At 33.6% G+C, this 22,927-nt stretch overlaps 1 protein-coding gene across 1 annotated transcript in view; it reads right to left on the reverse strand.

The window, feature by feature from the left end:
- Positions 1–5,485: 5,485 nt before the first annotated feature.
- RPS6KA6 (ribosomal protein S6 kinase A6) overlaps positions 5,486–22,927 on the reverse strand; it is a 198,131-nt gene continuing 180,689 nt past the window's right edge. The window contains exons 21-22 of the mRNA XM_030306020.1: positions 12,111–12,251; positions 5,486–7,070 (exon numbers count right to left, since the gene is read on the reverse strand). Coding sequence (XP_030161880.1) covers positions 6,945–7,070; positions 12,111–12,251 — 267 coding nt within the window. The 3' untranslated portion in view covers positions 5,486–6,944. The remainder of the gene's footprint in view (positions 7,071–12,110; positions 12,252–22,927) is intronic.

The following is a 22,927-nucleotide window of genomic DNA, read 5'->3' on the forward strand; positions in this document are numbered from 1 at the left end:
GAGAGTCTTACAGCAAAGAGAAAAGGAATGCCCTGGGTTCTAACCTGTACTTAGGGAGGTGGGTCATAGGGATACGGCAAGGAAAGATATAGAAAGAGAGGCTGCTGGGGTGCCTGGGTGGCTCAGTTGGTTGAACGTCTGACTTTGGCTCAGGTCATGATCTCACAGTTTGAGTTCAAGCCCCACATCAGGCTCTGTTCTGTCGATGCAGAGTGTACTTGGGATCCTGTCTCCCTCTTTCTCTGCCCCTCTCCCGCTCACTCTCTCAAAAATAAAAATAAAAAAAAATACATTACAAAAAAAAAAAAAAAAACAAAGAGAGGCAGCTGCAGGCTTGAATAGAGCATGTTCTAATTCTAGAAGAAGCTAGTGGTAAAAGGACATATTTTCCACCTTCAAAAATAGGTCTCCCAATATTTTCAGTCTATCTCTCCAAGTAAATAGAAGGGCACCTTGGAATCATGGGAGAAACAAATTGTGTTCTGCTTCTTCCACCCCTTATCATACCTTCAAAGTCAACTTAGGAAGATTAAGTCAGCTTTAGCCTGGTAGGCCTGAATTAATTCAGGGCCCCACAGACCAAAAAACACATTCCTATCTTGGTAGCTAATGCTTACAAAAATGCAGAAAGAAGTTCAGTGCAAATAAGCTGCTTAAAGTATGATGATGTATAAATGGCTATCAGATATTTTACTAAGGGGTTGGAGGGATGGGAGGTATGAAAGAAGTAAAAGTAGAAGATAAATGAAAAAGAGGCTGCTGTGGGAAAGCAATTTTTGCAGACTTCCCAAAGTTGCCCTAGAGTCTATCCTGTTTACCTTTAAGAAGTTTAGAAATATAGAAGAGGTACATAGAGATTCTGATTTCCAGGCTCTAAATGCATTTTTGAACCTTCTATAAAATCATGTCTAAATGTGTATGCATAACTGCTATATCCTAACATGGCCTACAACTGTATGACTTTTTGTGGATGGGCACAATTTATGTAATTCTACTTGATACCAAACTTAAAATAATTTTTCCCGTACTTAGAGACTAAGGTTTTAATTTTACATACTGTAGAAAAGGTTGTCACCTCAACTAACTTTCAGACAAATGTATTTTCCTGATAAAGCCTAAAACTACTGTTAAGTTTTCATCTTCATTTTCTTAAATTACTTTGCCTTAAAGAAACATTAGAAGACTAATCCTAAAGTGGGAAATTTTACAGCTCAGGAAATCTCAAGGTATATGCATAAATAAATATCTTGAAACACTTTTATTATAACTGGCTCCTAAACAATATTGAACAGGTTTTAATAAAATATGCAAATAGCTGTCTGTGTTTATAAAAGTAGACACAGTTTACATCTATAAATAATGAAACAAGGTCAATTTTAAAGTGTTAGAAAGTCGCAGCCTTTTTATTCAGTACCTAGAGAATGCCAGTAATTTAACATGATATCATGATAAATGTTACTTACAGAGTTTTAACAAGAACAAAAATAAATATAATTTCTATGTCATCTTTGGCATGTTGTAAATTCAAAATGATAACTATTTAGCAGCACTGTGAGGAAAAAAAACACTGTAAAATGTACTACTGGACTTGGTTTTACATGAAAAAAGTACAACGAAAACTTTAATGTCAAAAGTAACAGTGCTTTAAAGAAAACAGTTATAAAATAAATGATGGTGTTAATTCCATAATTTATCAGAGAAAAAAATATAGTTATTTGAGTGTTGGGGACCTTGTTTTCTTAATTGAAACTTTTAAGTTTTTAAGTACATGTAGTTCAAATTTACACACAATTTCTATTTAACACCATTTCTGCCTTGAGAAGTGCGATAAAATGCCAGTAATTATATTTTTTATATCAGAAAATAAGTTTAGGAATCCCAAAATGTATGGGAAGTGTTGGAAAGACATTTTTTCTTCTTGTAACTATAGCAAACATGTTATAGCTGCATAAACCCTATGTAACTCACATCTACTAACCCTACTTATTGGTTTTTTTTTTAAATCAAATACAGAAAAACCATATTCTCTCTTTTTTTTTTGTACTGTGTAATTTAATGCAATATAAATTCTCATTCCCAAACCATGCTGGCATTTGGATATTTAATTAAGGTTTCTTGTATAACTGAAAACATTTTTTTTTGCTAGAATGCTTTTGTGATGTTAGAAATAATTTTATTATAATTAAGAACAAACTTACATTTTTTGCTATTAGTGGTATCAGTTTCAGAGAGTGAACTGGAGAACCCAAATGTGACCTGAGCATTATTAGTTTTATAGGAAAGAAAAAAGCAAATAAATCCAATTGGTCACACTGTGACAATTTATTAAGAAACTAATGCACATAGTATATTCTGCAAAAAATATGCAGAACTGTTCTGCATAAAATTAGATGTTTAATAAATACCTTTTGAAGAGAAAATTTGTTCACATAATTAGACAAATAGTATGAAAGTAAAACAGTCATCCAATGATGACTATTGACTATTGAAGGTTTAGAAATGTGAGTATAGAACAAATCCTAACTTCGTAATCACATATGGACTTATTTCTAAGCATTTACTAATATTTCTTGCTGCTCAATAAAAGGTACATAATTTGTGGAATATATGTATACAAACTTGAATTACTACATTCTAAAAATACTTTTCCTTAGTGTTTTTCTTTTTATTTCAAAGAAACATCCCTATAATTTAGGACTTAAATACCTTCAACCAAACTGAATTTTAGGTGATCAAGCATTATCATTTTATTCAAATTATTTCATGGATTTTACTATATTGAAAGAATAAAACCAGGAACAGTGCATCCATAAGTATAATGTATTTGTGAATAATCATTATCAATGCCACTACACTCTTGCATAGGAAGGCAGATAGCACACTACTGAATTGTTCTGTTAATTTCAGCAATTATTTATACTGAGATACACATCAAAAATACCTAAGTAAGTTTTGAAATGTAAGAAATTGTTCTAAAGTAGTTTGATTGAAGTTGACCAGGCTATACTTAATATGGCTTTCATTCTTGTTGAGAAGTAACATTGAGGATCTCTGTGTCCTGAAATGTAGACAAAGGATCTAGAGACTTGGACTCCACTGATATTGCATTCAACCTTTCTATACTCTTGCTTATCAAAAAACAGGGATAGAGGCTGGGGGGATGGGCTGGAGACTCCTTATGTCATAGGTTATATACTATGAGAAACAACAATACAGATAAACGTGCATTTAGCAACTGTCTCCCTCCACACCGTTCTGTCATAGAAGTTCACTGTGATTAAAAAGTTTGGAATCTACTCCTGAAATCATTGTTGCACTATATGCTAACTAATTTGGATGTAAATTTAAAAAAAATAAAAAAATAAAACCAAAATATAAATGATAAAAAATTATTAAAAAATCATGGAAATTTCTTGGAAGAGAAAAAGAATTTTGAAAAGTAGAAAGGATGAAGCAGTGCAAAAAGGAAATCATTTATGGGATAATCTGATCCTGGGGCATACTGTGTAAATTCCTTGTCCTGAAGTATCTTCCCTGATAATAACTGATAAAAAATTATTCTTATCTGGTTAAACTGCCTAAAAATCCAGCAACTAGAAATTCATTAAATTAATGGGCAACTTCCTTCAAAAATACCAATTATTTATTAGCCATTGACAGAAAAATGAGAATTAATTTATCAAGATAATTCTCCTTTCACCCTTTTAGCTGAATATAACTGCTCTTTGAGAATGGAAGCTCTGATTTGGGGAGGGGAAAGCTTGTGAGGTACTTTGGGGCACAAAATCCTTCTGGAGTAAGCTTTAATCATGGAGTCCTCTGTGAGGTAGTCAAGTAGGATAGCATGTGGGGACTGGAAAGCAGGAGAAAGAGAATATACAGAATGCCAGAGACATATTTTGCCTAGTTTAAAACCTAAGTTTTCTAGTTGATCTTAAGGCCAAGTTAAGCAGGTTTATTATTTCCTTTTTTCATATATGAAGGGCCTCTTACTTCCAGGGAAATACTATTCGATCAGTATGAGTAAATTTCTATAGGCAGTAATACACTAACATGAATGTTCAATGAGGAGACATTGTAAACATTAAACATCTATTCTTAAGTTTGTGGGTTGTCTACACATAAGAAATCCTTTTGGATTAACCAGACGTACTATAAAAATGTTTTTTTTATGTTTAATTACTGATAGCAATACATTGCAAAAATTAATGTTTAGGCATTTCTGTGTCTAACAAAAGAGGCTCAAGTTTGATTTTCATGAATTGGCTGAAACCATTTCACCCCCACAAAATCACCACCACTACATTTTAATTTACTTACCAATGGCTTCCTGTGTTTACTTACGATAATATGCGCTTTAGGACCATAGATTCTTAGTCTTTCTGGGAAAACATGATGTTTTCCCTCTGAGGAAAATAAGAATACAATATCCTCTCCTTTCCAGAACAACAAAACTCCTAAACTGTGCTATCAGTAAATACTAGCAAGAACCATCAACTAAAAAGAAAAGCAATGCAAATTAATTGTTCATGAATCCATTAGACACCACAGTATACTAAAATTTTATAGAAAGGATTTGTTTTTACTGGTTAAGCATTTATAGGAACCCCACCAAAACAGCTCCCATTTGCATATGAATTTATTGCTCTAGCCAAAAAGTACATGAGTAAGCGTCCCTATCTGGATTCCTTCTATAAAATTAGAGTATAATTTGAAGATTTCCCTTATACTAAAGTTGTCCCTACTACTTTTTTAAATCTACTTTGTTTGAATTTTCCAGCAGAAAAGTTTTGCACCATTATTGGGAAAATCTACTAGTGTTTCTGTGTCTTTTTATAATTTTTCAATCCTCATTGAGTGATGAAGAATCTTGCTGTTCATTGCTTAATTCTGATTGTGTTCCTTTCATGAAAGGACTGTATAATATTACCCCTCTGAGCAACCTCAGTGAGAAATTAATTAAGATAATCTACTTTTAAAAACCATTAATTAATTTAGAAAGATTGTAATTAATTATATGGAAAGATTAATTAATATAGAAAGATTGTAAGTTATTTTGTGATAATTTTGCACTTTCCAATTTCACATACCCTAATGCTATTACTTGAAAAGAATACTTGGAAATTGTATCTCTGTTCTGAAAAGTCCAACACCAAAATCATACCTCTAAGTTTGTCATATTAATTCTGATAAAAAGAAGGCATGACAGCACCAATAAGATAATGACAAGAGGAAAGTAAGTCAGAATATATGAACACAAATGGTTACATGCAAGTAATTCTAGTAAGAAAGCAAAATGAGGAAAGAAAAGGCAAAATTGGGAAAGAAAAATCCACAAGATATGGTACAGGTCTATTACTAAATAATGTTTTCCATGTGGCATTAGATGTTTTTAAATCTTTCAATTATTACAAAAGACACCTCAAAGTAAAGATGTATACTTTTATAAATCATACCAAAGAAACAGATCTTTTTACATGGAATATATATCACTTATATTATAAAGAGAATATGTATAGTTTCCTTTATTGAATACCAAAGTTACAAGTCTTCTAGACTAAATTTTATACTTCAGTGCTTAGTAATCAGCTTGCTCTCTGGATTAAGCAAAATACACAAAAAACAGTACAGTTAGCACACACAAGTTGTTTGCTTATATTCACTAAACAAAGCTGTAATATCCTCCAGTTTACATTCATGAGTTCTTTCTGTCAGTAGTAGTAGTAGTAGTAGTAGTAGTAGTAATGGTATTTTCTTCAACAAAATGAAAAGATTCTTTAAAATTCTATCATTTGAGATAACAGTATATACTACCCCATGGTTCTAAATCATAAATTTAAAAATAAGACCAATTTTGCCAGACTTTTTTCATAAATAAGATTTAAAATGTGCTCGAATTTTATGTAGATCATTAATATTATTTTCTTTTCAAAATGTTAGTTTATCTCTTTGTAGCAATGTTTAAAGTTTACTGAAATGCATTGTATTATATCATGTGGGCTAAGCCCACAAGTCCATTACAATAAAATTTAAACTATATAACCATAGGATTGAAGGTAAATTAATACACTACACTGTAATTAAATTTTGAAAGTCCAAAGACAAAAATGTAGTTCATTACCAAAGGGAAAAATATGATTAAATCCAATTGAGTAAATTGAAAGTATGTCTATATATCATGAAGGTGGTATCAACACATGTACTTTATTTTCAAAGGCTTAGTTATAACCTATTTAGTAGATTACAAGACCAAGTATAAAGCCTTTGGCTAAAAAATTTCTTCATTTGTACCATAATTTCATTAGATGTAAAATTTACAGAGGTCTTATGGAAACCTTTATTTCTAGATGAGGACATTTATGGATAATATATAGGTCTGTCTGAATACACAATCTGTGATTTGATTCTGTAAAAATTTTGGCACCAACTATATCAGGAGCTCATGTATTAGCACAAATGAATGTAGTCCTTTGGTTGTATGCAAAAACAAGTTTGTACAATACATTTTTGTTTGTTTTCTTTTTTAAAAAAGCCTATTCTTCAGGATCTGATGTTAAAAATATTGGCATTGCCTGGCATTATACTATTGTATTTGCATCCTGATTGTTGGTACTGATTCCCCAAATCATTATTTTATGAAACTAGAAAAACTATTAAAATAACTTTATTTGAAAGGAACTTTACAAGTTAGTGTTCAGAGAAGTTGTTAGGACCTTGTAGACACCAATTATATATTTAAACACTTGGACACCACTACAAAACAACATAGAGTATGAATACTATGGACCTGTGTATTTTTTTTTATCTCATCTCCCTAAAAAAGGAGGCTTAAACAGAATATTCAAGTAATGTAGCAGAAAACAATGCCTTTGATATAAGATTAGGCAAAAAGCCACACATTTAATATTCTCTTCATCCAGTCTGGCTGAGGAACACTAGAAATCTTATAGGCCAGTTGATGTTCGTTTTTTCATACTCCGTCGCTGAGCTAAGTTTGAAGCAGCAACAGGCTCAAGGACTGGTTGAAAGGTCTTGTGAGTCAGGGCAGAACATGTGGTGACCACTACTCCCTAAAATAATGAGAAATAAGACAAACTGAATAATAATCTCTGGAGGTAAAAATTTCCACATTATATCATGAGAGATTTAACTACAACACAACCTTATTTCTTAGGAAAATAATTGAGTATACTTGATCTATGCATTAATGTTCCTTTCACGAATTAATACCTGAATATACCTTGTATATTTTTTTATTTCAATGACTCTGCTGCTTACAAATTTTTAAAACACTAAAATGTATTATTTTTATCAGACTTTCATCACTCATGAAATTTGCCTTAAATGCTTTAAGAATTGTATTTAAAAATTTTTAAACTATTTTAAAATGTGTTTTTGAGAGACACAGAGAGACAGAGTGTGAATGGGGGAGGGGCAGAGAGAGAGGGAGACACAGAATCCGAAGTAGGCTCTAGCCTCTGAGTTGTCAGCACAGAGCCTGAGGTGGGGCTTGAACCCATGTACTGTGAGATCATGACCTGAGCTGAAGTCTGACGCTCAAATGACTGAGCCACCCAGACGCCCCAAGAATGTTTTTTTTTATCAACTAACAAAGCAATATACTTTAATTCTACTTGGAAAAAATAGCATATATAGAGGTGAAAATAACAGACACATATTATGACATAGAAACATAAAATAGATAACACTTAACCATAAAAAAGCAAATACATTAAACATACTATAAAATGGAGTGTTCTTGAATAGAACAAATCACTAATGAAGCTCGGGTTTTGTTAAGATTTCATGTCCAGTCACAATAGACACACACATTACAGAACTATCATAACTCTGTTATGTTTTTTTTTCTTAAGTCAACATAGTTTATTCCTTTTTAAAAATTTTTTTTAAAATGAAATTTATTGTCAAATTGGTTTCCATACAACACCCAGTGGTCATCCCAAAAGGGGTCCTCCTCAATACCCATCACCGACCCTCCCCTCCCTCCCACTCCCCATCAACCCTCAGTTTGTTCTCAGTTTTTAAGAGTCTCTTATGCTTTGGCTCTCTCCCGCTCTAAACTCTTTTTTTTTCTTCCCCTCCCCCATAGACTTCTGTTAAGTTTCTCAGGATCCACATAAGAGTGAAAACATACGGTATCTGTCTTTCTCTCTCTGACTTATTTCACTTAACATAATACTCTCCAGTTCCATCCACGTTGCTACAAAAGGCCATATTTCACTCTTTCTCATTGCCACGTAGTATTCCATTGTGTATATAAACCACAATTTCTTTATCCATTCATCAGTTGATGGACTTTTAGGCTCTTTCCATATTTTGGCTATCGTTGAGAGTGCTGCTATAAACACTGGGGTACAAGTGCCCCTATGCATCAGCACTCCTGTATCCCTTGGACAAATTCCTAGCAGTGCTATTGCTGGGTCATAGGGTAGGTCTCTTTTTAATTTTTTCAGGAACCTCCACACTGTTTTCCAGAGCGGCTGCACCAGTTTGCATTCCCACCAACAGTGCAAGAGGGTTCCCATGTCTCCACATCCTCTCCAGCATCTATAGTCTCCTGATTTGTTCATTTTAGCCACTCTGACTGGAGTGAGGTGATATCTGAGTGTGGTTTTGATTTGTTTTTCGATGATGAGGAGCCACGTTGAGCATCTTTTCATGTGCCTGTTGGCCATCTGGATGTCTTCTTTAGACAAGTGTCTATTCATGTTTTCTGCCCATTTCTTCACTGGATTATTTGTTGTTCAGGTGTGGAGTTTGGTGAGCTCTTTATAGATTTTGGATACTAGCCCTTTGACCGATATGTCATTTGCAAATATATTTTCCCATACCGTTGGTTGCCTTTTAGTTTTGTTGATTGTTTCCTTTCCTGTGCAGAGGCTTTGCAGCTTCATGAGGTCCCAATAGTTCCTTTTTGCTTTTAATTCCCTTGCCTTTGGAGATGTGTTAAGTAAGAAATTGCTGTGGCTGAGGTCAGAGAGGTTTTTCCTGCTTTCTCCTCTAAGGTTTTGATGGCTTCCTGTCATACATTCAGGTCCTTTATCCATTTTGAGTTGGTTTTTGTGAATGGTGTGAGAAAGTGGTCTAGTTTCATTCTTCTGCATGTTTCTGTCCAGTTTTCCCAGCACCATTTGTTAAAGAGACTGTCTTTTTTCCATTGGATATTCTTTCCTGCTTTGTCAAACATTAGTTGGCCATACATTTGTTGGTCTAGTTCTGGGGTTTCTATTCTATTCTACTGGTCTGTGTGTCTGTTTTTGGGCCAATACCATGCTGCTTGATGATTACAGCTTTGTAGTAGAGGCTAAAGTCTGGGATTGTGATGCCTCCTGCCTTGGTCTTCTTCTTCAAAATTACTTTGGCTATTCGGGCCTTTTGTGGTTCTATACAGATTTTAGGATTGCTTGTTCTAGTTTCGAGAAGAATGCTGGTGCAATTTTGATTGGGATTGCATTGAATGTGTAGATAGCTTTGGGTAGTATTGACATTTTAACAATATTTATTCTTCCAATCCATGAGCACGGAATATTTTTCCATTTCTTTATATCTTCTTCAACTACCTTCATAAGCTTTCTATAGTTTTCAGCATACAGATCTTTTACATCTTTGGTTAGGTTGATTCCTAGGTATTTTAAGCTTCTTGGTGCAGTTGTGAATGGGATCAGTTTCTTTATTGTCTTTCTGTTGCTTCATTATTAGTGTATAAGAATGCAACTGATTTCTGTACATTGATTTTGTATCCTGCAACTTTGCTGAATTCATGTATCAGTTCTAGCAGACTTTTGGTGGAGTCTACCGGGTTTTCCATGTATAGTATCATGTCCTCTGCAAAAAGTGAAAGCTTGACTTCATCTTTGCCAATTTTGATGCCTTTGATATCCTTTTGTTGTCTGATTGCTGATGCTAGACCTTCCAACACTATGTTCAACAACAGCGGTGAGAGTGGACATCCTTGTCGTGTTCCTGATCTCAGGGAGAAAGCTCTCACTTTTTCCCCATTGAGAATGATATTAGCTGTTGGTTTTCATAAATGGTTTTTATGATGTTTAAGTATGTTGCTTCTATCCCGACTTTCTATGAAGCCAGCATTATTTTGATTCCTAAACCAGACAGAGACCCAGTAAAAAAAGAGAATTACAGGCCAATATCCCTGATCAATATGGATGCAAAAGTCTCAATAAGATTCTAGTAAATCGAATTCAACAGCATATAAAAAGAATTATTCACCATGATCAAGTGGGATTCATTCCTGGGATGCAGGGCTGGTTCAACATTCACAAATCAATCAATGTGATACATCACATTAATAAAAGATAAGAACCATATGATCCTGTCAATCGATGCAGAAAAAGCATTTGACAAAATTCAGCATCTTTTCTTAATAAAAACCCTCAAGAAAGTCGGGATAGAAGGGAGAATAATTTTGTTTTTAATATAAGTTGTATATATTTAAGACATGGAACACATTTTGATGTGCATATACATAGTACAATGATTACTATAGTCAAGCTAATGAACAAATCACATAGTTATCATCTTGTTTTGATGAAAGCACGTGAAATCTACTCTTAGCAAATTTCATTTCCAATATTTAACAAATTGTTTTAAATTTTTTTTAACATCTATTTATTTTTGAGACAGAGAGAGCATGAACGGGGGAGGGGCAGAGAGAGAGGGAGACACAGAATCGGAAGCAGGCTCCAAGCTCTGAGCCATCAGCCCAGAGCTTGACACGGGACTCGAACTCACGGACCGCGAGATTGTGACCTGAGCTGAAGTCGGACGGTTAACCTACTGAGCCACCCAGGCGCCCCTTTTTAAAAATTTTTAATATTTGTGTATTTTTAAAAGAGAGAGAGAGAGAGAGGGAACAGGGGAGTGGCAGAGAGAGAGAGAGGGAGACAGAATCTGGAGCAGTCTCCAGGCTCTGAGGTGTCAGCACAGAGCCTGATGTGGGGCTTGAACTCACAAACCATGACCTGAGCCAAAGTCTAACACTTAACCAACTGAGCCACCCAGGCACCCCTCCAATATTTAATACAGTATTATTAACTATAGTCATCATGCTGTACATTAGATATCTAGACTTATTCATCCTACATAACTGCAACTTTGTATTTTGACCAACATCTCCCCATTTTACCCTCTTCTCTGCCCCTGGTAACAACCTTTCTACTCTCTGCTTTTATATATTTAACTGGTTTAGATTTCACCTATAAGAGATATTATATATATATATATATATATATATATATATATATATATATATATTTCTGTGTCTGGCCTATTTCATTTAGCATGTCTTCCAGGTTCATCTGTGTTGTTGCAAATGACAGGATCTAATTTTTAAAGCTGAATAGTATTCCACTGGTTATTTGTCCACCACAATATTTATCCTCAAAGAGATCTTTGTTCTCCCATGTTCAGTGCAGCATTATTCACAATAGCCAAGACATAGAAACAATGTAAGTGTTCATCAACAGATGAATGCATAAAACACTAAATTTTCCATCTAGATTCAATGTCTATAAATATGGGAATTTGCAACCATGGTTATTTAGGAACCAATAGCAATATTTTCTTTACATATAAAACCTACATTTAGTATACTCTTAGCCCCAGTGTCTCAAGAGAAAGTTAAATACAATTAAGGAATTTTTATTTATCATCTGAAAGGCAATAGGTAAAGAAGATTAACAAGAATCCACAGTTGTTATTTAAAACAAAAACAAAGAACCTATAAATACATTTTTAAAAATAAAGATATTTAGGGGCGCCTGGGTGGCTCAGTCGGTTAAACATCCGACTTCAGCTCAGGTCACAATCTCGCGGTCCGTGAGTTTGAGCCCCGCGTCCGGCTCTAGGCTAATGGCTCAGAGCCTGGAGCCTGCTTCCGATTCTGTGTCTCCCTCTCTCTCTGCCCCTCCCCCGTTCATGCTCTGTCTCTCTCTGGCCCAAAAATAAATAAAATGTTAAAAAAAATATTAAAAAAAATAAAGATATTTAAGGTAATTATATGTGTTATCAGTAAATGGCACGCAATAGCTTTATCAAACATTTAGAAGATGCATAAAAAATGTTTGTTTTACCTTAATGACATGTGATGCATCATATCTATTTGGCTGATCATTCAGCAACTGATCTCTGTGGGTTATCCATGAGTGTTTTAATACTTGTTCTGCAGTGTACCGCTGATGTGGGTTCATATGTAGCATATGGGAGAGTAAATCCTATATTAAAATGAAAAAAAAAATATATATATATATACACACACACACACATACACACATATGTGAAACTGTATAGCAGTGAAAGTTTTAGTAAAATGTATTATTTCATATTTTCTTAAAATATAAAAGCACCAGTAGCTTTGTGATCAGTTTTAATTGACCTATATACAGGAAAAACTAACTTATACTCTGCACAGATAACTGTCAGAATCTTCAAACAGATTTTTCGATATATGGTAAACCATTATTTATCATTTCTAAATCAGAGGACACCAAATCTGTGGAACTGGAGTGTGGTTAGTGGGAGAGGAAGAAAATATAAAGTAGCAGGAGTTATCCTAGAATGTGTGAAATGGTCAAGAGGAGAAAAGAGCTATTGATCTTTGCTGGTAAGCTGGGCCCCAAAGTATAAAGGTATACTTTTATATAGAAATTTCTACACTTTTATATAGTGTAGAAATGTACAACATAGAAGGGAGAACCCCATGTTGTTAACACACTCCCAATAATTGGGGGTTTATGTGTAAAATACTAAAGAAAGCAAAACATAAATTCAAGGCTAGCAGGTGATGGCTAGCACTCTTTAATGGTCAGAATATCCTAAGTTTCTCACAGAGTAACTGTGAATATGCTTATTTATTTCTGTTATAAGAAGTTGTAAATTTACTACAACTTGATAGTTTACCTCTGTGTTAATAACAAGTTGTAAATGTACTATAACTTGATAGTAAAACACAGTTTTAAATACAAACTATCTTTATCAAACATCTTTTAGGAAATGGAGAAGTGAACTCTCCTTAACAAGCATCATATAAAATAGAAACAGTCATCCATAGCATAAGTGGTGAAACTAAAGACTCTAAGTAGTTACATCAGAATTTGAAGAATAATAAAAGTATGTCAGAGAGTAAAACAACCAATCAAAATCTATTGGAAAAAGGACAAATATGAAAAAATGAATGGGAAAATAATTTAGAAAATAAAATAACAGTGAATTACTTCAATAAAACAGACCTAAATGATAGTCATAAAAATGATAAAAGTTCCATAGTCCAAGGACTTCTACCTCTGGCCAAAATAGAGTATCAGAGATTGGATTCATCCACCTGTTTGAAACAATACCCCCTCCCAACACAAAAATAAACAAATTAATTAATAAGTTAATAAATTCATTAACAAAATACAACGAACAACAGTTTTCTAGAGATCAAATATTAGGCAACAAAAGAAAGCGATTCCCAACAGACTGGGAACAAATCAAACAAGCCCTATGATTGCCCAAACTTACCACCTTGAGAGTTTTCAGACTGTTGTGTAGGTAAAGGAAACTCAGACAGAGCCTGGCAGATTCTCTGAGTTGATGAGACAAAACTGAGAGTCAGGGGGGAACGAGGCAGATAGATTAGCATGATTGACTACTAGAGTGGTGAGAGGAGCAGAGAAAAGACTACAGAGACCTGTAGAGGTCTCCTCAAATATTCAGCAGGTTACTGATAAACCTACAACTGTGAAAAGAACTATTTTAAAGGTTTAGAAGGAAATCAGAACTCATGGAGGATGGACATAAAAACACTGCCTGTTTCCACAAGCCAGGCTGGAAAATCTCACAATTCATGAAGTACCTTGAGTTAACCAGCCTGAGTACTGTGTATCTCTAAACATTGTTCTGATCCTGCCTAAAAATCTTATTTATTTATTTTTTAATGTTTATTTATTTTTGAAGAAGAGAGAGACAGAGCATGAGTGGGGGAGGGGCAGAGAGAGTGGGAGACACAGAATCTGAAGCAGGCTCCAGGCTCTGAGCTGTCAGCACAGTCCCGCGGGCTCAAACTCATGAACCATGAGATGATGACCTGAGTCAAAGTGAGTCACTTAACCAACTGAGCCACCCAGATGTCCCTAAAAAAATCTTAAAAGGGAGAATCCAAAGCATCAGATTGTTTCACCTAACTTAATTGTGCCCCAGAATAAAGTTCAAGAATATGTATAAGAATACAAAAGTTTCCAGCACACAGTAAGGCAAAATTCACATTGTTTGGCTTCTTATAAAAAATCGTCAGGCATTACATTATATGTTAATGGCATAACATTATATGTTAAAAATAACATATAATAAGAAGAAACCAACCAATCAATCAAAAATGACCCAGAATTGATACATATATCAGAATTAGCAGATAAGGATGTTAAAATGGTCATTTTAACTCCATTCCATATGTTAAAAATTAGAGACAGAGAAGATATAAAAAGCCACAAATCAAATTTCTAGAGATAAAAAACTAAAATTTGAGACAAAAAATAAAATGAATGGGATTAAAAGAAAATTTGATATGGAAGGTAAAAAGATTGGGGAAGACACAACAATAGACGCCATAAAAAAGAAACACAGAGTGTAAAACAAGCAAAAGAACAGAGCATCTTGTGAGAAACAGAGCATCTGTGAGAAAACGTCAAGCAGTATAATACACAATTGCAACCGGTATCCCTGAAGTAAAGAAAAGGAAGGAAAAATATGTGAGGGAATAATATTTCCAAAATTATCAAATTTGGCAGAAACCATAAACCTACAGACCCAACAAGTTCAATGAAGTACAAATACAAGATATATATATATATATATATATATATATATATATATATCAAGGACATCAAACCAAATCTCAAAATCCAAGGCAGAGAGAATGTTAAAAGCAAGTAGACATTAAAAAAAGACATGTTACATATAGTGAAAAAATGATAAGAATAACAGAAGATTTCTTGTCAGAAAAAAATCGAATAACAAGACAATATAATTCCTGAACAACCAATGAGTCAAAAAAAATCAAATGGTAAATATAAACAAATAAAAATGTAAATAAACCATACCACAATTGGGGCACCTGGATGTTTCAGTTGGTTAAGCATCCAACTCTTGATTTTGGCTCAGGTCGTGATCTCACCATTCAAGAGTTCGAGCCCTGCATTTGGCTCTGCGCTGACAATGCAGAACCTGCTAGGGATTCTCTCTCTCTCCTTCTGTCCTGCTTGCACTCTCTCTGTCTTTCTCAAAATAAATAAATAAACTTTAAAAAACCACCAAAACTTTATGAGATGCAGCAAAAGCAAGTCTAAAAGGAAAGTTTATAAAAAAGAATGCCTACACTAAGAAAAAAGAAAGATCTCAAAAAAAGAAAAGAAAAATAAAAGATCTTTAATAACTCAACCTTATACCTCAAAGAACTAGAAAAAAAAGAAAAGAAAAGAAAAACAAAGCCCCAGGGCAGAAGGAAGGATATAATAAAGATCAAAGCAGAAATACATGAAATAGGGACCAGAAAAACAGTAGAAAAGATCAAGATCTAAGAGCTGGCTTTTTGAAACTATAAATAAAATTGACAAACCGTTAGCCAGACCCATAAAAATAAAAAAGAAAACTCAAATAAATTAAATAAAAAAAAAAGAGGTGACGTTACATATGATGCCACAGAAATAAAAAGGATCATGAGAATACTATGAAAATTTATATGCCAACAAACTGGAATATTTAAAGGAAACAGATAAATTCCTAGATACACATATCTTACCAAAACTGAATAATGAAGAAAAAGAAAGCCTGAAAATACCAATAATAATGTGTAAAGAGACTGAAGTAGTTAATATAAAAATCTTGTAACAGAGAAAATCTCAGATAGTTTCACTCGTGAATATATGAAATATTTGAAGAAAATTAATGCCTATCCTTCTAAAACTCTTACAAAAATTGAAGAAGAGGAATATTCTCAAACTCATTTCATGAAGGCTGTATTGCCCCAGTATTAAACCCCTATAAAGATACTATAAGAAAAAAAAAGGAAACAGGACAGTATCATTGATGAATATAGATGCAAAATTTCTCAACAAAATAGTAGGTAACTAAATTCAGCAGCAGTTTAAAAAGAAAATACACCATGATCGAGTGGGATTTATCCCTGGGTTGTAAGGGTGGTTGAATATTCACAAATCAATCAATGTGATACACCACATTAATAAAAGAAAGGATAAGAATGATATTATCATTTCAGTAGATGAGAAAAAAAAACATTTGACAAAGTACAATATATTTCATGATTAAAACCCTCAACAAAGTAGGGTTAGAGGGAACATACCTCAACATGATAAAGGCCATATATGAAAAACCCACAGCTAATATCATCCTCAATAGGGAAAAGATGAAAATTGTTTCTCTACAGTGAGGAGCAAAACAGGGATATCCACTCTCACCACTATTATTTCTTTTTATTTTTTTATGTTTTTTATTTATTTTTGAGAGAGAGAGAGAGAGAGAGAGCATGAGTAGAGGGAGGACAGAGAGAGAGGGAGACAAAGAATCCAAAGACAGGCTCTAGGCTCTGAACTAGCTGTCAGCACGGAGCCCAATGCGGGGCTTAAACACATGAATGTGAGGTCATGACCTGAACCTGTCAGACGCTTAACCGACTGAGCCACCCAGGCACCCTTCACCAGTATCATTTAATATACTACTGGAAGTTCTAGCCACAGCAATCAGAAAACAAAATAAAAGGCATTCAAATAGTCAAGGAAAAAGTAAAACTTTCATTATGTGCATATGACATGATACTATATTGGGAAAACCGAAAAGACTCCAACAAAATCTTGCTAGAAGTGATACACAAATTCAGTAAAAGCGATGGATACAAAATCAATGTACAGAAATCTGTTGCATTTCTATATAGCAATAATTAAGCAGCAGAAAGAGAAATAAAGGAATCAATCCCATTTACAATTGCACCAAAACCCATAAGATACCTAGGAATCAATCTAATCAAAGAGGTAAAAAATCTGTACTCTGAATACCATAAAACACCTAGGAAAGAAATTGAAGATGAGACATAGAAATGGGAAAACGTCCCATGCTCATGGATTGGAAGAACAAATATTGTTAAAATGTCTGTGTTACCCAAAGCAATCTACACATTGACTGTGATCCCTATCCAAACAGGACCAGCATTTTCATAGAACTAGAACAAACAATCCTAAAATTTTTATGGAACCATAAAAGACCCTGAATAGTCAAAGCAATCTTGAAAACAAAGAAACAAAAAAAGCAAACCTGGAGGCATCACAATTCTGGACTTCAAAGCTATAGTGATCAGGACTATATGGTATAGGAACAAAAACAGACACATAGATCCATGGAACAGAATAGAAAACACAAAATTAAAACCTCAGGAAAAAACAGATGTTGTCGAGAATGCAGAGAAAGAGGAACACTTTTGCACTGCTGGTGGCAATGCAAACTGGTGTAGTCACTCTGGAAAACAGTATGGAGTTCCTCAAAAAATTAAAAATAGAACTACCTTATGACCCAGCAATTGTACTACTAGGTATTTATCCAAAGAATATAAAATATTTGAAGGGCACATGCACCCCAATGTTTATATCAGAGCTATCAACAACAGCCAAATTATGGAAAGAGCCCAAATGTCCATTGACTGACAAATGGATAAAAAAAAAATGTAGTATATATATTTACAACACACATACACATACATACATACATACATACATATACAATGGAATAATACTCAGCCATCAAAAATAATGAAATCTCATCATTTGCAACAACGTGGATGGAACTAGAGTGTATTATGCTCAGCAATATAAGTCAGTCAGAGAAAGAAAGTATCGTATGATTTCACTCATATGTGGAATTTAAGAAACAAAACAGGGCCCCTGGGTAGTTCAGTCAATTGAGCGTCTGATTTTGGCTCAGGTCATGATCTAATTTCTCGTGAGTTTGAGCCCTGCATTGGGTTCTGTGTGGACAGCTCAGAGCTTGGAGCTTGCTTCAGATTCTGTGTGTCTCTCTCTCAGCCCTTCCCCTGCTCGCACTTAGTCTCTCTCTCAAAAATAAATAAATATTTAAAAAAGTTTAAAAAAACAAAATAGATGAATATACAGGAAGGGAAGAAAAAAGATAAAAACAGGGAGGCAAACCACAAGATTCTTAAATACAGAGAACAAACTAAGGGTTGCTAGAGGGGTATTTGGTTGGGGGTGCACTAAATGGTTGATGGGCATTAAAGTGGGCACTTGTTGGCATGAGCACTGGGTATTATATGTAAGTGATGAATCAATAAATTCTATTCCTGAAATTAAAAATAATAATAAAATACTAAAATACATTATTTTTTTAATGCTTATTTGTTTTTGAGAGAGAGATGGAGAGCGAGAGGTGGAGGGTCAGAGAGGGAGGGAGACACAGAATCTAAAGCAGGCTCCAGGCTCTGAGCTGTCAGCACAAGGCCCAACACAGGGCCGAACCCATGAACTGTGAGATCATAACCTGAACTGAAGTCAGACACTTAAACTGAGCCACCCAGGTGCCTCTAAAATACATACTTAATGCACCTTATCAGGAAAGTGAAAAGACAACCCACAGAATGGGAGAAAATATTTTCAAATCCTACACCTAATAAGGGATTAATATTAAGAATATATAAAGAACTCCTACAACTCAACAACAAAAACAACCAAACAATCTGATTGAAAAATGGGCAAAAGACTTGACATTTCTCCAAAGAAGACACACAATTGTCTAGTCAACACAAGAAAAGGGGCTTAGCATCATTAGTCATTAGAGAAATATGAATAAAAACCACCATGACACTCCACTTCACACCTAGTAGGATGGCTATAATACAAAATACAGAATATAGCAAGTTTGGTCAAGAATGTAGAAAAAATTGGAACATTTGATGTTATGGGTAGGAATGCAGTATGATGCAGCTGCTGTGGAAAACATTTTGGTACTTCTTCAAAAAGTTAAATATACCCATAATAACTGAAAACTGGTACTCAGATACTTGTATGCAATGTCCATTGTAGAATTATTCACAACAGTTGAAAAGTGGAAATAACCCAACTGTACATCAATATATGTATAGATAAATAAAATGCGGCATATCCATACAATGAAGTATTATTCATTCATAAAAAGGAATGAAGTTCTGATACATGCTACAACATGGATGAAACTGAAATAAGGCCCAACACAAAGGACAAATATTATATGATTCCATTTATATGAGGCACTGAAAATATACAAATTCGCACAGGCAGAAAGTAAATTTGAGCTTACCAGAGAAGGGAGGAATAGGAGTCATTAATAGGTGTAGAGTTTGTATTTGGGGTGAGGAAAAAGTTTGGGAAATAGTGGTGATGGTTGCACAACACTATAAATGTAATTAATGCCATGGAAATGTACCCTTAAAAATAACTGAAATTGCAAACCTTATGTTATATAGAAATAAGAAAATTGAATACTAAAAAAATAAAAATAAAAATTTGAGTACTTTAATAAAAATAAGAATACTAAAAAATTAAAAAGAATGATCATATTAAGTGGGAATGTAAAAGGATAGACATTTCAAAAGAGTTTGGTGGATTCTTAAAAAGTTAAATATAAAAAAATTTAAATATATACCCAATCATTCCACTCCTGTGTGTTTATACAAAAATATGAAAGCTATACATTCATATAAGCAGTTGCACACACATACTGAGTGCAGTTTTAGTGGTAATATTTCTAAACTGCCAAAACCACAAATTTTCATTAGCAGGTGAGTATATAAACAAAGTTTAGTGTATCCATACAATGGAATATTATTTGTGATATAAAGAAATAAACTATTGATACATTCCTAAAAGTTTGATGAATCTTAAAATAATTATGAGTGAAAGAGACCTAAAAAAGTTTATATACTGTATGATTCCATTTATAAACATTTCTAGAAAGTGGAAAATAATATGTAGTGTCAGACAGCAGGTCAGTGGTTGTCAGGGAATCAGGGGTGGAGATAGTTAGTTGGGAATGTGGAGCAGGAGGGAAATATTATAAAGGGACGTGAAGAAACTTAGGGTAATGGATATGTTGATTATCTTGATTTTTGTGATCATTTCATTGGTGTGTCAATATATCATAGCATTAAATTATATACTTGAAATACATGTGTTTTCTTGATCAGTTATACCTCAGTAAAGTTGTTAAAAAACAATCAATGGTTTAGCCCCAAAATAATAGGCCCCTCTGTTCTCACCAAAGTATGTTTCAACATATATATATATATATATATATATATATACATATATATATATGTATATATATATATATATACTAAAATTTAATAAGAAAAAAAACACTTCTCTGCTCTTCATTAAACCTATCTCACCTTTTGCATTTTCCTGTGGATTTTCAGAGACTACTGAAAAGTACAGGTAGCGATGTTGAAAGAATGAAAAGGAATTTAGGAAATGATCCTCTACAATACTGAAATATACACCTTAAATTTTACTCATGGGGGTCTTTGTTGCTAATAGGAAGGTCAAAGATAAACATATATTGTCAGAGTGATATATAGATTCTTAATGATATCAGCTAATACTTACACATACTACTTACTATGTGCCACACATATTAACCTTCATAATAGCCCTGAGGTAGAAACTGTGGCAGAAAGAGGTTAAGCATAATTCCCAAGGTAACATAAAGTAGGTGTAACATAGCTAGTAAGTAAGGAGATGCATCCAGGCAGTACGCCAGAGCCTGGCTCATAACTATACTATTTCTCATTCTTCCTCATTAAAATCAATGTTGATGCCTGAACTTTATATAACTGTTGCTGCTTTTTCAATGTTTATAGCATTAAATAAATATTTGAGGAAAACATCAAAATCCCTATTTCAGAAAAAAACAGTTTTTAATAATGAAGTGGAACAATACTGTTTTATTATATATTCATCAACAAAATTTAACTGACATTAAGGAGAGTTAAAGCTAGGTTGGCCATATAATTTGTTTATCCAAATCAGGTCACTTGAGAGTGAAAGGCATAAACCAAAACTATCCCAGGAAAACTGTCATATATGATCAACCAAGTTAAAGCAAAAAAGATATAATTACTTCTGGGGTAAAAATCAGCTAACTTATATAGGACTAATGTAATTTTATAAATGTTTCACAGGTTCTTAAGCATACAAAATGGTCACTTTTAATTTATAAACAGACTGATTTGCATAACCAAAGTGGATTCCCCCGAAATGAAAATGAAAATATAGTAAATATGGCCATATCCTAAATGCTGATAAAATATTACAAGTATTTTTTCCTAGGAAATGTATGAACAGAATGCTGATTTGTTTATGCAATCAAATGGCTTTATAGAATAAGTATCAATATTTTCCTACTGTCTTTTAAGTAAATGGAAGTAGTTTTAATATGACTTAATTTACCTTATTTCTTTTTAGCCTCCCTCAGAAATGAATGAGTAGCAAGATCTCCTTGACAGAATGACAAGCGGAGAAAAGATGACAAATGAAAGAGCAAAATCCACTGAATTTTCTTGATAGCTAAGAGGCAAATGAGTTCAGCCACAGTTCACAATTGTATATGAATAATTTTCCACTTTTTCTAAGTGGATGTATAAGTGTTAACCAGTTTAAAAAATGATACTGAGCTATGGTAAGAATGATCACTTACACAATGAGTATTTAGTTAGATAGCTTAACTGGTAGAAAACCACTACTAATAAAAATGATTAATTTAATCTAACCTAGACTTCAAGTTTCTTATTTTTTTAATATACATTTTAAGTAAATGCCAGCAAAACTCCAAATTCTTTGAATGTACATGAATACAAGAGAATGGCAATTTTCCTATTCTTCTTACAGTACTCAGATGGCAAATCATTAAAGTTTAGAAACTATTGATTAATAATTCATAAATTTCTATTTCAATTTTAATAATGTGACTGAGATAAACCATTTATTCCATTAGAGTTATTATTAATTATACTATAAGCATTTTAATTCAGTCATATATGTTACAATTTATACTTCCTCAGTATAAATAGTGAGTTCCATAAATACTTTTTTTTAATGTTTATTTATTTTTGACAGAGAGAGAGAGACAGAGCATGAGCGGGGGACTGGCAGACAGAGAGGCAGACACAGAATCTGAAGCAGGCTCCAGGCTCTGAGCTGCAAGCACAGAGCCAGATGCAGGGCTTCAAGTCATGGGCAGTGAGATCATGACCTGAGCCAAAGTCGGATACTCAACCGACTGAGCCATGCAGGGGACCCCATAAATACTTAAGGAACACTTACTGCCTTGATAACAGGTAACAAATAATAATCCCTACAGTAAGACTAAGAGTACAATTTTAATTACTGAATTTGCTAGTGTATCTTTTTAGCTTTGATTAGACATTGTAGTCTTTTTCTAGTAAAATTTGGCACAAGGCTACAAAAGTTATGATACCAATAATCTGTTATCACACTTTGTATTTCTGTGGTTCTCTGTTGTATTGTTTTCTCTTCCATTTTTCATTTTGGTTTTTGAGTCTTCTCACTTTTATCCTTAGTGTGGTTAAAGTTTTGTCAGTTTTCTTTTTTCCTTTCCTTTCCTTTCCGTTCCGTTCCGTTCCGTTCCGTTCCTTTCCTTTCTTTTCTTTTCTTTTTTTGGAAAAATTGGTCTTTACTTTCAATGTTATGTTATTGTGAGTTCTGGGCTCTATTTTACTTTATTTGATTTTGGTCTCTATTTTACTTCTGATTTTTCTTTGTTATTTCTTTCTGCTACTAATTTTAGCAAAGTTTCTTCTTTTTCTAGTTCCTTGTGGTATAATGTTAAGTTGTTT

Source organism: Lynx canadensis, chromosome X (genome assembly GCF_007474595.2).
Source record: "Lynx canadensis isolate LIC74 chromosome X, mLynCan4.pri.v2, whole genome shotgun sequence".
Lineage (NCBI taxonomy): Eukaryota > Metazoa > Chordata > Mammalia > Carnivora > Felidae > Lynx > Lynx canadensis.